Here is an 18,681-nt window from a genome sequence, read left to right as displayed (position 1 = left end):
GATTCCTCTTAACGATATTTAAAAAAATATATTTCTCCAAATATTAATTTCCTTCTCCACAATAAACATTGCAAACAGTGAACTTTAATCACGTCAAATTGACCTCAATCAATTTCTTAACCTTTAATATAGTATACTAATATAATTTTTACAGGTGTGACATTGAAAATGATAGTCGGAAATTATTTAGCATATTGTTATGTGAAATCTTTAACTTACTTCAATCGCAAATAGTTTTAACCCCTGAACAGTAAAAAGTAATTGATATACAATCAAAAAGATAAAATAAAGATACCCTCTTTAAAGTTGTACTCCTTCTGTGCCTCTAAAATCCTAACTAAATACCTCAAAAATGTACTTTGATGACTTTATTTTTAGCGAAATTTTATGCATCAGTTCAAAAATAAATAAGGAATCATAGAAAATGTTTAACATAACCGTAAAAGACGTTAAATTTAATTATAGATACATAGATTTTTATATTAATAAGCTATCGAGTTTAATTCATTGTTAGTCAATGAGTTTTTAAACTCAAGCAAAAAAGGATGTTAAATAAAAACAAGAGGTAAGTTGATAAAATATATTTATTTCGCCACAAAAGCAATGAAACATATCATTTTAAATTAGGAGAAAATTTGCTCCAGAACAAAATCCAATTTCAGACGGATAATAATTTAATGTTGAGGAACTGTGTTTTTTTCTCTCACTGTTTATTAAGCATATCATAGATTTTTCAAAACTTACATTGCATTGAATTGAATTATAGAAGGGTCATGTACACAAATACCCACATATATTCCTATATTATTCCTCATTTAGAATAAATTTTCATGGGAAAACGCACAGTTCATATCTTTTTTTCAATCCTTGACCTTTTTTGGACAAATAAGTTAAGTTATATATATTTTATAGTTAAATTTTACGCCTAAATATGATTTTATTACTACAAAATATTAATCATGGGTGACTGTGACCACCAAGGAAGAAAAAAACTGTAAATAGGTATGTAACTCAGGCGTCAAACTATTGTTCTATTATGGAGAACTGTTGGGCAGTGTTTCATGAGGAAACAACAGCTTCTAATACAAAGATTTTGAATATAATAGCTATATTTAATTACCTTCCCAACCAAAATGTATGAGGTCTATATTTTTACCTCTATATGTTTTTTAGTCACCAGGATTACCCCTATAGTTACCTATCAACTTTTAATTAAACTTGCTAAAAAGATTATATATGGTCACATTGGAGGCCATTAAATTTTGAGAGATTAGAGTCAAAGACCTGGTTCAAGGTAAAACAGAGCGTAAAAAATACTTAATCGACCATCACTTTGGAACAAATTGAGATACACAATTCAATTTGATTTAAAAGGAGGTTTTGCACTCTACAAAGTGCCCCTTATTGTATTCAATATTGTACATCCTAATCTTTCTATAATGGTTTAATAAGGCCAAAGATAGTAATTAGTTTATGGTACAAGATTTTTTAATGATTTAAATATAAATTAATTATCCATTATCTTATCTAGAATTGAGTAGCACTAAAAACTTATTCTTAATTTTTTTTCAAAGATTCTGAAGGAAACGCGATTCCAAAAATAAATTATATTTATACAATGGATACACAGTTCAATATACAGGTGAGTTGCTAACTAATCTATTAATATAGATGCAGATATGAAATATATATATTATTTTTACGATATAATCACCCTCTCTGTTCAGAACCTTATTTTAACGATTTTCCCATTTCCCTAATTAATAGCCGTTTGATCTAGACTTTTTATCAAACCAATCCTAATTATTTTATACCTTCTGCAGATACCCAAAGCTCCTTCGACAAAAAAAACAAGAAAAAAAACCCAGATGAAGCCAAGTCTTACTAAATAGGGGATCTTATTTATCCTGTACATCGTTTTAGAGACTAAGAAGGTATTTTAAAATATAGATTTATTTGAGATTGACTAGAGTTTTATGTGATGCTATACGGCTATTTCTATTCGTTATGATATCTACATACTGATACACTTGGAAGTTTAGATTTTGTTAGATGATCAATCTCCTCAAGGAGTTGGGTTCTCTCCTTTCCAATCCTTCGACACGATGATTCTGATTTAGCTTATGCAACTATCTCGATAGGACTTATTCATGATGATCTTGATCTCAGAAGATGTTCCTTGTCCCAGAGGGAATTTAAACAATTTGTTTGTGTTGATATTAGACTTTGATAGACTATAAGGACTATTAAATCTTCGAATTTCCTTAATGTTATGAAGTAAAAACTTGTTGATTTTGCTAAAAGGTGTTATTCAAAAGAGTTTAGAAATTTTAAAGCCTAAGCATATTAAAATTTGTAGCACTCGTATATGTACGGGATGCAGCGATATATCTTTACAACTTCAATCCAGAACTTTATCAAGATAAATTACAGCAACCAGTTGTATATCCAGGTATATCAATAAAATAAAAATAACTAATAAAATGTCTTGGCTACCATAATCATGGATGTAGCCCCCTTGGCAGCAATAATGGCTTCCAGGCGGCCATAAAGGGCATTGCACCCATTGCAGATTAAGTCCTCAAACATGGAATCCCAGTACTGCTTGACAGTCTCCTTGAGGTTGTTGATATTTGGGGGACGGACTGTGCAGGCCTTGGACTCAACTTCCACCCAAAAAGTGAAGTCAAATGGGTTGGCATCTAGTGAGTATGGAGCCAAATTTTCTCTGGTCAAAAAGGCAAGTTGTCCTCCAACCATTTCTGCGCCTTTTCGGACGAGTGTGCAGGTGCACCATCCTGTTGGAACACCACGTTCATGTCTGGGTAGTTGGTCTGGACCCATTATAATAACTCTCCTCCGTTGGCTTCTTGCCAGTGTCCAAAAGTTCTTTGACCAAAATTCGTTGGTCACGTTCAGATGGCAATTTTTTTTTGCTACTTAGACACTTAGGAAGATCTAATTGTTGTTGTTGTTTTTTTAAAAAAGTATTTGACCGTAACAATTTTACTTAATTCACAAAAATCTTGATTTATGGAGCAAAAATGAAGTCTAAAGGTTTTTTTGCCGTACACGATATAACTACGTCATTACCTTTATATCTAGGAATATATCTCCTAAAAAGAAACAGACAAAAAGACCCAAACTCAGTTGATAATTTGCCAATTCCTCCCTACTATCATATTTATTATTCAAGAATGATTAATAATTGATCACAGCTTAAAAAGAGCTTTTTCGAATATAAACAAGTGACGTTCAGAACACTTATAGGAGGAAACAATGCAGAACGATCTTGAGTTGAAAATAAAATATAGTTTACAAATTTATGTCAGTGAGTTAACACCGTAATATGTCTACATGAGCAAGTGTCGGTAATCATGAAGGAATAAACAACCAAATTTTCGTAAGAACTTAAATTTAAGAGTCTTGGCTCAAGTATTTTGTAATACTGTAGTGCTGGCACACGGTATTTGTCAGGAATTAATATAATTAAGTTCTTTTTTGAGGCTATGTCTAACCCCGATATTAAAATTTGTGTATGGCTGCAAATTCAATAGGATTTCTTCCAGAGTGCTTAGAATTTGCTCTTGCATACGAAAATTAAGGGCAAAAAATAAATCTAATTTTAATACCCCTTCCCTTATTAATAAATGCGTTCTTATATCAACAATTTTGTCTCCAACATGGTATCACTTTTAGCTCTTAGGCTTTCGATCATAGTATTAGGAACTATTTGAACAAAGTTTAGATCACAATTTTCATTTTATATAGATGTACTCGTAAACTTGAATTGTTTTAAAAAGTACAACATATATATAGGGTACAATTAATAAATCAGTATTAAAATTAATATTAATAGGATATCGCGATGGTACTATATCGTTGAGTCATAGTTTGGCCAAACCAAGGTTAATAGAAATATAAGGTTATACCTTAACGCGTGTACGACTGATGTTTGACTTCCATCACGCTTTTAATATTGACGTCATTGTAGATGAGTGGTTTCTTGTTTTGTCAAAATCTGTTTTTCTTGCCCAGCAGTCGGTACGATACATTAAATTGAAAATCCTAGCAATAATGACGTCATAGACGTCAAGGGGAAGAGTGGGCACTCAGTAGAAGAAGAGCATGTTTTTCCTTCTCTTTGTTGATTGGCTTAAAATTGTCAGCAAACATAAAGTATATTCTTAAGGCATTGAAGGCAATTTACGTACTACTTTGTGTGCTTAATGTAATTATTCATCATAATTGCCCAATACTTATTAATATCAATATATTTTTCATAATGGTAACGTGTTTATTGTAATAATATATCAACTTCGAGTAAAAAGTCTGCATGCTTAACGCCCATAAAAATGTTTTATTTCCCTAAAGACATCAATTGAGGGAATGCCATCAAACGTGCGAATTGGACTCCTGCCAAAGACTCAAGAGTTTGCCAAGTAATATTATAAACTATGTTTTAATATGTGAGGGATGTGGAAATCAAATTAATGGGTTATTTTATAAAAATGTTACTGTGCTCCATATTCTGATTATTCATACTTAAATTATTTGCTTAGGCTCACTTTGAAGAATCAAAGTTTTTGCGGAAATCTCCAGATGAACGCTGGTGCTTGGCCCATAATACAACTCCTACTTTATTTGAACATTCTAAGATAAAAAAACAAGAAACCAACTATACGAACCGGAGAACTAGAATAAATTGCATAAAGTAGGCTGAGGCTCGCTCCAATTCAGAGTCAATTATGTGCAGTTTTTTGGGGATTTTCTTCTTCGAAAATAATCATTGATGCTGTTGCTTTCTCTTTGTCAAACCAATTGTATTTTTGCAGTTAAATGGTAAAGAAAAATGATGCACATTACAGTCACGTTCACCCTCTGGGCTATTAAATTTACAAGTTATTGCCAATGGGTACTTGAGACATATTTTTACGTTTAATTTTGTACATATATTTATTCATTTAAAATGATTTTAAAATTTAATCATTTCATATGTAAAAAGAATTTATTTATTAACTTAAATAATTATTTTAAAATTAGATGTCAAAATACGTATTTTTTTATATGGTTCTATCTTTTATGTGAGTGTACGTTTATTTCAATTATTTCAGTATTCCAACCATTGAGAGAAAAACTAAGATCAATTTTTTTTTTTTGGCTTCAATTCATTTGTACAAAATTTTCCACTCTAATTGTTCCCTTGTTATCATGAATGATGTTTTGATGATATCATTTATTTTCGTAAAACATATTTTAATACATCTCTTTTTTTGACCAAAACGGAAGTTTTTATTATAATTATTATTAAGGCAGCGCATAAATCACTTAATCTCCTTGAAGCAATATGAGTTTACCTATTATATATAATTGCTGGCCTTTAGGATAACATCACGAAAATACAACAGAATGTCTTCCTACATAGTTATGAGCATCGAGGTCAAATATGTTGTGTATTTGTATCCAGAAATTACAAAGTTCTTTATAAAAAAATATTTATAATTTATTTGTAGGCACAGACTGACATTAAATTTTATTAATTAATTCCGCCTTGAGTAAAACACAAATGCGATTTTTACTGTTCTTTCATACCCATTAATATAGTATTGAACTGATTAATTATAAGTAAAATGTTAACATAAAGATGGTATTTAGTAATACGTTGCTCTGGAATGTATGTAAAATAGGACTAAGTTAGGTTTGGATCCATTTAGTTCTTTTCCGTTCATCTGTTCATTGACATTCCTTTCTAATAATTTTTTAAAAACGAAATAGCAAAACTAGATCAATTCTTGTCCAAATGTAGTTGTCTACAAAAAAACTTTTATACTCGTATGTTGTCCATATATCATTTTTCTAGGTTACGTATCCAATACTACTTGTCTGACCCCATTCAATAAATTTTGAAGGGAGTCATTCAATGTTTTTCCTTCCGACCGTTTAAAAAGCGGTGCTTGTTTTGGACTCAGTATCCAAGCCTGGTTTCAATGTATATTTTTATGTTTTAACATTCAATAACTGTTAATAGGATATGAGAGGTTGCTGAATTAAATTTCAAGAATACTACGAAAATGCATGATTTGATAAGGCAGCTAGATGTTTTTAATTATCTTTTAAAAATTATGTGTGAAAGTTTTATTTGAAACAAAGCATAAATGTAAATGGACCTGGGATAAAAGTAATATATCTTTCAATTTTATTGTTTGGTATATATTCATCAGAAATATATTAGTCATCTTTATTTTTACATCCTATTTTCTATTGTTGACATTAGTCTTAAGGCAAACTGTTTTTCTAAATTGGATTTTGAATGATCTGAAGGTAACACTTTTTACCAAAATATTTTGTATTTTAGGAATTTTGCGTTTTTATTTTTTTCAAATTAATCATTTGATCAAATCTTCCAAAAAAGTAAAATGGAATGGACTCACATATAATAAATCATACTTGCTTTGTGGTGAGCTGTAAGAATATGTATTTTAATAGATAGTATTTGGTTGGAGCTAGATATACATGCCATTGGCATATATAATATGATATATGAATCTGATCTTCCATAAAAATATGTCGGTCTTCTTAAATAGATATTCCTAAAATGTACTCATGTATACATTAGGCCAATATAACTATTAAAAAAGATTAAAAATTATTACGTGTAGAAAAGATAATGAAATTGAATATATCATATACTCATATTTTAAATATTATCAGTCGTTGAGAGGCAGTAAAGCCCTTCGGATTTATTTCCTTTTGAATAAAAGACAAGCTTCTGAAAATGATATCATCGGATAACTCAAAAGATACATTACACGAGTATATTTTTTTTCGTAGACAACTAAATTTGGACTAGAATTGATCAAGTTTCATCATTTCGTTTTTTAAAAAAAAGAATAGAAAGAAATGAAACCAGATCATAGATTTTTCAAAGCTGTTTGAAGTTCTCTCTTAACAGAGCTTTCTATCACCACTTTATAAATATATTTTCGTTAATTTAATTTCTTTTCTGAAGTGTGTTGTGTCCTTTGCTGATCCATTCGGGGATTTATATCTGGAGAATAAGGCACGTTCTTAATAGCTAGATTAATTTAAGGTACCAGCTCTGCGAAACTATTGTTTGGAGTTCACATATCGATTCACTGGAAAGCTAAAATTATCATTAATGTGTTACAAGTAAAGAGTACATCTTTTCTTAAAATTTAAATATATATTTATAAAATAAACCTATTTATGTTTATAAGTAAATATATTACAGTGTTGAAATTCACCTTAAAACACTCATCGCCCCAAAAATAATGGAAGCTAGTCCATGAATTTTACTATCGACATCAGAAAGTCTTTAATAAAATAGTGAGATAAGCTTTAATACTCAATTATTAATACATACATTCAAAATATATATTAAATAAACGATAAGTTTGATAGCAAAAAAACAACAACTGTGATTTCAATAATTTTCAATTAAAACATGTTTTTGTAATGAGAGAAAATCATATACCCATGTAGGTATGTAGTTCTTTTTGTAATATCATAATTTAAAACGCATGCGTTGAGTTTCAGTTTCCTCTTTTTATTGAATGATTTTCTTTTGTCAGGATTCTAGATTCATAATATCACGTATGAAAAATATGAACTATTAGATTTGATTTCTATAAATCATTATACAGGTTAGTTTTTGATTAGAATCAATTTGAAGGAAGTTAGATACCCTAAGAAATTTTAGTTTCTTTATGTGTATTATTACTATTCAAGTAATTGAGTCTTAGTATAGATATGAAATATACATATTTAGTAAATACTCTTATAACATTTTCGTTTAAATGAGAGATTAAGATAGTTAGGTATATTGTAGTGTTGTTAACATTCAAAGAACAATAGTTGATATAATGACCATTCTTTGATAATATCATTTATATAAAATTTAGAGTGTGTATTACGAAACCAATTTTTACTAATCCAAAATCCGTTTCCACCATGAGTTGAGGTTTAGTATGGGTAAGAATGTCCTGCAACATTTTTTTCCTGCAGCAAAAAATGGAAGGCCTACTTCCAGCCAACACTTCCGGTTAGTTCTAAAACTTCTTCAAAAATGATGTTACATGCACAAGAATTTTTTTTTCCAATGTAATATGAGTGTAAAAAACATTTTTTTATTATTTAAAAAAAAATCGCTTTGTTAATTAAAAAATGAGTTTTTTTACTACATTTGTGGCTTTATCAAAGAAATATAGTGTAGAGTAATATAAAGCGCCTTGCAATTTTTCTTCCTTCGTCTAATTTTTTTGAACAAATTATAGTAAACTGAATTATGTACGGTGGAAAGAGATTTTGGATTAGTAAAAATGGTAAGGTACACTCTAATATACATCTCTACTGAACCTAAAGCAAAATTTTACACGCATCATCCAATATTAAATGAATGTAGGGAATGGGTCAAATTTGTATAATGTGTTCAACAATTTTAGGAAAAAATGGCAGAAAAAAAAATTAAAAAAAAGGGAGTGGAAAAAATGGCACAATTCTTTTAAACAGATAAAATACCTACCACTTTTATCATATATATTACGATAAAAGAAAAATAAACAAACACGACAGTGGTTTCAATGGAAGAAGTACTTATTTTTTTATTATCTAAATATATACTATACTGGTGGTATGTACTATATCAGTTTAAAAAATTTTTGCCATTTTTTCGAATATGTAACTTTTCCTTTTTTTTCCACTGTCATTTTTTCATGACACCGTTAAAGCGAGTCCAGGAAAATTAATCCGAAGGAAATTGTCCATTATTTGCTAAAAATTTATGATTGGTCTATACTTCAATACTTAGTTTGTAAAGGATCCAACATTGATTTTACTTTTACTTATTTTAAGTAGAATTTGATTATTTAATATAATTGCATTTTTAGATCCCTAAAAACTAATTAATAGATTTTATTGATGATGATGGCTCACTGTTAGGAAAAAATCATTCATAGTTGACAGTAGGTGGTGTCTTTACGAGATGACTTAATTTAGATGGAGACAGCTTGCTAGCATAATCAGACACTGGTTTAGTAGTAGATTCCGTAGATGCCATGTAGTGAAGTAGTGCCCGAAGATGGTACAGATGTTAATGTCAAACCAACTTGAATATAAATCTATAATATTGTCTTTAGGAAATCAATTAATTTTATGTATGGCAAGTTATAAGCATTAAGGTGAAGTCTACGCTTGTTTTATGTTCATTGTTGAAGAATAGTGTAGTAACTTCTTATGCCAATCATTATTCTATCAACTTGATGTATTGCTATTTTTGAAATTGTGAAAGATTACCTATTTGAAGATTTATATATAGGTAATCACTTTTATGAAAGCAACGACATCAAGATTTTTCAGAAATGGGCTTGCCTACTTAGTCTTTTTTTTGGAAGGGTATTTTGATAGTAAAATGCTCCCACAGCTCTGCTTGATCCTGTTTACATCCGTTTTTCGGTCAAGTTTTAATAAGTTTGAGATTCAAGATCAAATTGATTCATTGCAGGAGATGTAGTGAGTCAACAATAAAAAATTACTTCATTTATAGGTTTACTGTGTATATGTACATGTAGACTGAATGAAATACCCGGAGGTAAAAAAAAATCACGTCCATCTTATTAATTCATCAAAATAGGACACCCGGGTGTAAAACAGAAATAAGTTAATTATATATTGTGTACTAGTTGCAACCAAAACAATGAGATGAATAACTTTAAATGAAGGATTTGCAGTTCTTGGAATGCAATAATTGAATATATGATCGAGATATTATTGGTGTAACTTTTGAAAAGTTTAATATAAATTACTAAAATATAAGTATTATGGGGCCTATTATAAAGTTCAAAATATGTCAACAGTTATGTTACTCATAAATATATAATAACCATTTAATTTAATAGATTAGAATGGAATAATAGTATCAATTAATAGTTTGTAATTAGACTGACGAATGTTGTAATTAAATAATATACTTTAAGCGAGCTACTTGTACACAAAATATACATGTGTGATTGCAAATTTTGTGATTTTTAATATCTATGAACTGCGAAAATAGCTCTTAATGCAAGACGGAAACGCTAAAATTTTTGTTTAAAAAGAAGTACGTTAATACCTGTGTTTGCAATTTTGAATATTTAAAAAAAATGTTAAATTACAGTTTTTTGAAATTTTAATGACTAATGTTTGAAATTGAAAGTGAGAAAGGAATTTGGGTATACCCGTTATTATTCAGTAAATTAGTCGTCAGTATCTTTATATATTATGATTCAAAGAAATGTTGTGTCAGTCTTTATTTATTAGGGTCCATCACAACACTAATTCAAGGTAAATCTGTTTGGAAACCCCTGTTATTTTATATTCTTCCCAAAAAAGTGATTTAGTCAAATTTCTAATTAAAAAGTTCCCTAAATTTTTAAATAGTTCATAAAATTCCTAGTTTCACAGTAAAATAGTTAGAGTAATACTGTAGCAACTGATATCTTTAGGGTCTATGTACAAGGTACATACGCAGATACAGGATCGTAGTTTTTTTTTTTTTGGTTAGGGGGAGAGGGGGATAATTTTACATTATGATTTTAGATACCACTATTTGTTTTCAATATCACTTTAAGAAATTTCAACTATATTGTTTCATTTTTGACAATTATATGATAGAATAAAGATTTTGATTAATAAAATAATTTAGTTCTTGCTTATTTTTAAAGTCATACAAAAACAACATAAATTTCACATAAGGGTAAGTATTTGTATATCAAAAAGTATTTAAAATTGGAACACTTAACCGAAAAATCGTTTTGCTTTTTTTCTTCAAAATTTACCTATGGATCAACAAATGATTAGGCGTAAAAAGTAGAAGCCGATTCTTTAATATTTTAGAAAATAGTTAAAAAAACAAACTATTTTGCTATCAAGGGCATCTAGAGGATTATATTATTTTTATTTGGCTATTGGAAAAACTTAAAAATTAAATTTCAAGTATTAAAACAAGTTTAATTATGCAATTTTATATTTAATAATTTTCAAAATCTACAACTATTCTAAAAAATTAAATTTATTAACTTTTTCTTTTTCAAAAATCCACAGTTGTTAAAAAAAATTTTTCAAAATTACATAATTATTCGCAGTAAATTTAATTTATTGGAAGAAATACACTTTTTTTGAGAGGGGGAGGGGGTGTATTTTTTCATAACTTAGAAAATAAATTGTAAAATACCAGTAAAAATAGGAATTGGAATAGCAAGTTTAATATTATTTTTCTAATGCCGATCCCGATTCCAAATCCAGAAAAAAAACCCAATTCTTCCATTCCCTATTCTGATAAATCGTACCATTACTAGTAAAGGAACTAATTAGACCAAGTTGTTTTTTATTCAATCGAATAAAAAAAAGTTGTTTAAGTCATATAAGGTTGAGTGATACTTACAATAAAGGTTCCGTTAACTTGAGAAACATAGAATTATTGAAATTGTAATAAAACTTCGTATTGCATAGATATAAATTAAATTAAATTAAAAAATTACATGAATTCACAGTTTTCATGGACTAAATAATATATATTAGCTTAAAAATATATGTCTATTACCAATTTATGATAAAGAAAATGTTTACAACTAATCAAAAACGTACTTTTATGTAAAAAATTTGAATAAAAAATATCGAATATCCACAATTTATAAATGCATTTCATCATTTTTTATTTAATAAATCATATTTAAATTACATCTAAAATTTGCAGAAAAAGAATACATGAATTCATTATGATATTTAAGCCTTTGGATATTTAAAATCTTTCTAAAGGGTAAACTTTGAGTTTGCATTTATGATACATCAGCGATTGAAAAAATATATATAAGACTAGTTAAAAAGCGATCCGTGGGGTTGAATCTGCCAAAGATATCTAATAATACTTAATAACTATCTTGAGAAACTAAGAAACTTCACAATGAGTAATGTCTTCATAATCAAAAACAGTAAGACAAATGCTATTCTTTCTGTAAAACTAAGAAACTATAGATGCCCCACACTTCAGGGGCGTCTGGGTGGGGCAGTTGAGGACCACTATTTTTAAAATGAAATAAAAACACTAGAGCATATGCTCTTTTAATTTTAAAAATGTCATCTTAAAAATATGGACACAATCTACAACTGAAATTGAAATCAATTCCTCTCAACAATTATAATTTGGTTCGATTTCTAGAATTATTAATTATTAAAGTAATAGATTATTTAATCTTGGAATTCTCAAGTATTTCTTCCCAAATAACTTCAGAAAAGTACCTGTCACTTCACCCATAGTAATAAAATTAAATGACCCCAGAGTTTTTATATAAAGACTGTTAATTGCATATTTCACAAGTATAAATCCTAGTCCACATTCTTGAACCTATGTTAACTCATTATTGGTTGTAAAAAAACTCGCATAAAATACATTTATAACAACTAATTACATAATAAAAATATATTTCCATTTTTTCTAAATGAATTTATATTTATTTATAAAATATATTTCTATTTTTTTCTATTCTTTTATCATATTTCTAAGTCCATCAGCTATCTTTTGCATATCCCCTGGAATTGTTATCGTAGTGGACAAAGATAAGGAATGAACTATGAATTGGCAACAGTTCTAGCAACTAATTTAAGGAAGTTAGTCATCTGCAATCACGCAATATATTTCTAAAAACTCTGCATATTATAATCTTCAAACTGAGGTTCCTTGTCAAAATAAAGAGGTTATGTGATTTAAAATGTTTCTCATTCGGGGGAGAGAAAATGCTAAGTAAGTATTTTTTGTGTTTCCAAAATTTAATTTATCATGTCATCATTTTCACTCAAAGAAACAATAAATATTTTATATCACAAAAAATCTTCATTTTCCTATATAGGTTGTTGAGGTTTGAAGGGTTGCAGAAATAAATTAACATAACACGCATAATAGATAGCCTATCTCAGATAGGGCTGTAAATCGTAAGTATATTCGGTATGTATAAATAATAATTCGAAATGAACATGTTAACCATGACAATGTTAATTTTTTTTCAGAGGAGAGCAGAATAGCTGTCATGACGTCTCATTATATCAGCTGCAAGCAGAAGGAAATATACACAATTCCTACTCCGTATCAAGCAAGGGCATAGGGAGTAATTATTCGGTTTTCGATTCTCAATTCTACTATGAGTCCAAATGTAAATTACAATTATAATTCCCTAAGAAATACCAAGCGTTACTCTCCGTGTTCCATGCGTAGACGCACTATTTAATGCTTTATACTTCGATGTTCTCTCTTCATGAATAAAAGAATAATGATAACACCTTTAGAAAATAAAAAAATTCAGATTACAAACTAAAACAAAACCCCTTCGCCAAAAATGTACAATGATTTACAACCCCAATTGTCGATGTGGTTATTACTAATTATTAATGTCAGCTTTCTTTTTGTAACAGAGAAGGTAAACACACATGGGACCATATTGTACACTTTATGTACATAGCCATTCACGAATCAACTTAAATGGTCTTAATATCTCACAATTTACTGGGTCAACCGTTATTATTTACTCATTTCTATTATACAAATTTTGAGAGATTAAGAATTCTTTTTTTACACTTTTACTATGAGCAATGCTATAGAACACATAATTAGCTGTCGATTGCAAAAATAAAAATGGTCCTAGTTGCCACTTTGATCACACACTACGAGAAGAGGATTGAGATAGTGCTTCTCCGCACGGAATATCCCAGAAGGGCATCTGGGAGCAGACTAAGGCCTCGAAAAACATGATTTACAATATATCCATCCATCTAGACATTGTAAATTGCTCACAGTTTTTTTTTTTAATAATACTTTTGTGGCAAGTGCTGAACTTCTCTTCGTTTACAAGACTGAGGAAAAACAGTGATTTCTGGGTGTTGAGGATCAAGGGTGAGTTCGAGAAAAGAATTGGTCATGATCTGACTGACAGATTATTTATGGGACCATCGGAGCTATTTGGGGTGATGAAAAAATGAGGTCAACACTGTAGACAGATGGGTAAGTCGTGGGAATCCATTATGAATGACATTCTACATACCATGAGCTGTAACGAACTTCTTAACTTTAATCCAAGGTTGAGAAGTCGGGACAAGTTTTTAAGGGAAGGAGGACCAACTTCTTTTGGTCAATACCTATCCCGTGGAGATACAGAGCTAGGCAATTTCATTCTATTAAGTAGAACCAAAATATTAGTCTTATGCAACCGTTCCAAAACCAGTAACCTCGAGTCTTCAACACCATTCTTCATAGCAGTGGAAGTACTCTCTAATGGTAGAATAAGATCTTTAATAAACGACAATAAAAATGGAGTTACGTCTCTTATCATCAAGAGAAGATTGGAGAGACTGGACTTGAAAGAAATAGTAAAGGTATTAAACCCAAAAACAATATTGGAAAACTACCTAATAGATTCCTATCAAAAATGGTTAAGACACCGATTGGCCATCTCTTCTTTATTTACAAATAAGTCAAAAAAATGGTTGAGTCTAGAATGTGCTCTTTTTGTAAAGAAAACATCGAGACATAATTCCACTTGTTTTATTTTTGCTCAAAGGTGGCTCCCGTTATTAGAATGGTGGATTGTATTTTACGTGAAAAGTACGGCCAAGAACTCTGCCCTTCAGATTGGCTTGTAGCAACGTCTTCGAAATACAAACAGAACCTGAAAATTGAACATATTATCTCTTAAGTCCAAGGGATAATATATGACTAAAAAAAAATATTACCGATTCCACCAAGGCTTGGAGTATGTACTCCACTCAATGAAGATCCTAGAAGCCATCTCTGTCCCGTTAGATAATACAGGAAAATCATGAATTATTACCGAGTATAAAGCTTACGAACAGACCATGTAATTCTCTAGACCAGAGGGATTCGGGATGGCTCTTCTGTGTTATTACTTATTATGATAGGATTAAATAAATGAACAAGACTTCCGGGTATTCACATATCAACATAGAATGATCGATACTACGTCATATAATGATATAATAAATATACTTAGTGATATATTGGAGAAAAGGAAAAGAGGGAGCAAGGGGTCTATAAAGAGCTTGCTTGGGAACTTCACTTCTTGATCTGATTACTTATCTACCGGGTTTTCTTTTTTCTTTTCCTCCTCATAAATTAAACATCGAATATTTCAAATTCTTACATTGACTTTTTTGTATTTTTTGTTTTTATATTTATTATTTGGATTATTTTATGATTTTGACTGATGTGATTTGTGTAAAAATAATATTAAAAAAGAAAAGAAAGATGAGTGGCTTGACTTCAATCTAATTCGGGTTTTGAATAGATGCCAACTTGCACCACTTTTTAATAAATTTATGAATGTTAAAAAATTATACGTCATCATTAAGATCTTACTATAAAGCATGAGTATACTGAAAAAAATAAATAAAAATAAGACCAATGAGATTCAAAACAATGACGCAAAATTACAACAAAGAACGATATATATATATATTTTTTTTTGTTTTGGATTAGTCATATAGGATTTTCATAAAACAGATTTGGACCGATATAGACATAAATCTTATACCGTTGACCGAAATTAATCTTTTCAAATTGTGGAAAAATTTATTCGGTCTCAACTTAAGGACCAATTTCGCAACTATCCTGATTTTTGAACTTTACAATTATGATTATGCAAAACATTTACTTTTTATGATGTTGTCGTTTCGAAATTCACAATTTTGGGAAAACACATAACGTTATTAACAATTCAGCAATAGAATTGAGCTCACTCCTGAAATACTCTTTGAAATAAGACCAATACTAACCGAATTTATCTTTGGGACCAATCCAGAACGAATTAATCATTGGAACCGATTTACTCCGATTTTTTCTTTGAGAATGGTCCAAATCAAACTTTTGGAAGGACCAAATTTGTTTGTTCCATAAAAAGTATAATGTTCTCAGACCGGTCTAGGATCTTCAGAAGAAACCCAACACTAGTTCAAACCTGGAATTTGGGAGATCAGTTTCCTAGAAGAAATAATCTTTTGTATGAGAAGGATTTTCGTTTCCCAAAATGAGTAAGAACATGGATTTATTGGTTTCTGTAAATTTATAAGTAATTCACATTCCTCACCTATGACGGAGATACAGTTTCTAATAATTCGTTAATAAAGGTATAGACAGTCCAGTGACTACGGGGAACCCCCCCCCTTTTACCCCAATACTTATTGTTTTGTCATAATAAAAAAAAAATGTTGTACCAATTGGGAAATTTATTTTTGTCAAATTTGGCAAAAACATTTTGTCAAATTTTGCTTCAAAATTGTATTTTACTTAATTTGTCTTTCATCAAAAAAATATTTGTCTATTTTGTCATTTGTCACTTTAAAAAAATTATATTATTCAAAATTGGCTTTTATACAAAAAACAAACAAATAATAACAGCCCTGGTTTTAAAAAGTAGTATATGATACGACAATACATATGTATGTAAAGACCTTTCATTGTTAGATAACTAATCCGACAAAGGCAATTGTTCAACTCAATGTGATTCCTAGTATGTGAAATGGGAGTTATAATGAAATTGATATTCTTTGTAGCTTTTTCTCTCATTATTTCATTATACGATCTAGGAATTTTAAAAACATTTCCATTTTCAATGTTTGGCATTGAATTCTTTTGTGTCTTACATTAAAACAATCATATCATCTTCCACGTCTATTTTATTTATCAAATTATGATACCATGGTCAAGCCAAACAACAAAATAGTAGCTTTTTGTTGTACTGAATCATTATTTTAGTTTTGTAGAGTTTATCCATTTAAAAATGAATGTTATGTAAAAACTGACCTTATTTTTTATAGCCATGCTCAAGGTAGTTGCTAATTCATCTATTTGTATATCTTATAGTACTTAATTATTGATTATATAAATATGATATTCAAAGCAATATTTAAGAAATTTGTATACAGGTATACAAATGTATATAACTCAAAAATATGAAGAAAAAAAATTATTAATGAGATTATAGTTGTTTATAAATGAAAGTTTTTCCAAATAAAAGTACGAAGTAATTTTAGCTGATTCAGCAATTCCTATAATTTCCTTCAGTTTGTTTCATCACTTAAATACAAGCTCATTTAAAAAAAAAATAACAGTTGCTTAATCAAACATGGCTACAGAAATAAATTTGTCTAAAATTTCGGTAAGATAACATTTACACAAGTTGATTCTTTCTATAAAGGAAAACAACTAAACATCTATGGGATCACTTTGATCTATAGATATGTACATATAAGGATGAATATTTTAGAAGACATTTTTTTTCTCTCAGGAAGTCACCGGACTGGATCTACTTCAGGTGGAAAGTATGTCGCAGGCTATTATTCGAAATAGCCTTACAAATTATATTTAATTATATATTCCATCAGGTCTGCAAAAAGCATTCGAAGCCTGCGGTCAAAATGAGGAAACCATTGATACTGAACTCCTCGTAACCTCAATTAAAATGTTGGGAGTGAATGTAACCAAGGCAGGTGTCATGGATGCTGTTGAAGAGAGTGGATTGGATCCTGAAGCAAAATTTAATCTGGAGCAATTTTGCTTTATTGCAAGTCGGTTTATTAATGAGGAGGATGTGGAAGAAATGAGAGAGGAACTCAAGGAAGCATTTCGTATCTATGACAGAGAAGGTGGGAAAGGGATCTGATAAATGTTCCATGATGGGGTTGACTTGAAATCTACTTTTAATTTTATAGGTAATGGATACATTACTACCGGTGTATTAAAGGAAATCCTAAAAGAGATCGATCCTAGTTTGACGGCCGAGCAGTTGGAAGGCATTATTCAAGAAGTGGATGAGGATGGATCTGGTACGGTGGACTTTGATGGTGAGTATCGATATTAGGCAGTGACAGCTCCCCAATAATAATTCTTGGTTTTAAATATTTATCTAGAATTTCAAGAAATGATGATGGGCTAATAAGGAAAAAATTAAGTGAATAATAAAAGGCTTTGTATCTGATATGATGTACTTCCATTTTCTATTTGTAATAAAATAAGCAACAATAATGGTTGTATTATTATTTATTTTTTTCTCCCAGATAACTTTGCCACATATACATTTATTTATATACTTATTTCATAAAAATATAAAAAGTAATTCAATTACTGTCACATAAATGCAAAATATTTCCGTGTTCCTTTTTAAATGAAACTAAATCATTTTTTAAAGCAATTTATCATCCATATTCATATAATTTTGTTGGCTTCTAGCCAAGTGATAACTTATACTAAATAAGATGAGAAATGTAATAACAAACTTTAACTTCACGGACTATTAAATACGATCCATTATATACATATATTGGGATATTGATGGAAGTATTTATATATACATAAATAGGCTACTGCGACCAGTGAATGATGAACTTGGATTCCAATTAATGGCGGGTTGAAAAGGGATTTGAGTTATTTATTATATAAATAAAGTAGTTCTGATTCTTCATAAGTTCAATCTCCTGTTTATGTAATCATAACATTATGTAGAGAGATGAATCAATTTATAACCAGTGAGTCAAATGTCGTAACAAGGGGATATGCTACCTTCGAACAATTGCTATTTTCGAAATATATAACTTTCATATATGTATATATATATATAATGATTAAAA

General features: G+C 29.4%; 1 protein-coding gene and 1 long non-coding RNA gene across 2 annotated transcripts; both read left to right on the top strand.

Moving 5' to 3' along the window:
* The first annotated feature begins 12,556 nt into the window (after nucleotides 1-12,556).
* LOC139904963 (uncharacterized) lies at nucleotides 12,557-13,310 on the top strand. The gene is made up of 3 exons (XR_011779327.1): nucleotides 12,557-12,793; nucleotides 12,900-12,994; nucleotides 13,057-13,310. It is a non-coding gene; the product is annotated as an uncharacterized lncRNA (long non-coding RNA).
* Nucleotides 13,311-17,120: 3,810 nt separating this feature from the next.
* LOC121115337 (troponin C, isoallergen Bla g 6.0201) lies at nucleotides 17,121-18,079 on the top strand. The gene is made up of 5 exons (XM_071887216.1): nucleotides 17,121-17,213; nucleotides 17,343-17,376; nucleotides 17,440-17,700; nucleotides 17,767-17,898; nucleotides 17,965-18,079. Exons 1-5 carry the CDS (start codon nucleotides 17,181-17,183, stop codon nucleotides 17,988-17,990), a joined length of 486 nt encoding a protein of 161 aa, XP_071743317.1. The 5' UTR covers nucleotides 17,121-17,180; the 3' UTR covers nucleotides 17,991-18,079.
* The last annotated feature ends 602 nt before the right edge of the window (nucleotides 18,080-18,681 follow it).

This window comes from Lepeophtheirus salmonis, chromosome 3, assembly GCF_016086655.4.
Source record: "Lepeophtheirus salmonis chromosome 3, UVic_Lsal_1.4, whole genome shotgun sequence".
Classification (NCBI taxonomy): domain Eukaryota; kingdom Metazoa; phylum Arthropoda; class Copepoda; order Siphonostomatoida; family Caligidae; genus Lepeophtheirus; species Lepeophtheirus salmonis.
The sequence above is the reverse complement of the archived record's forward strand: the minus strand, read 5'-3'. Positions and strand labels throughout refer to the sequence as shown.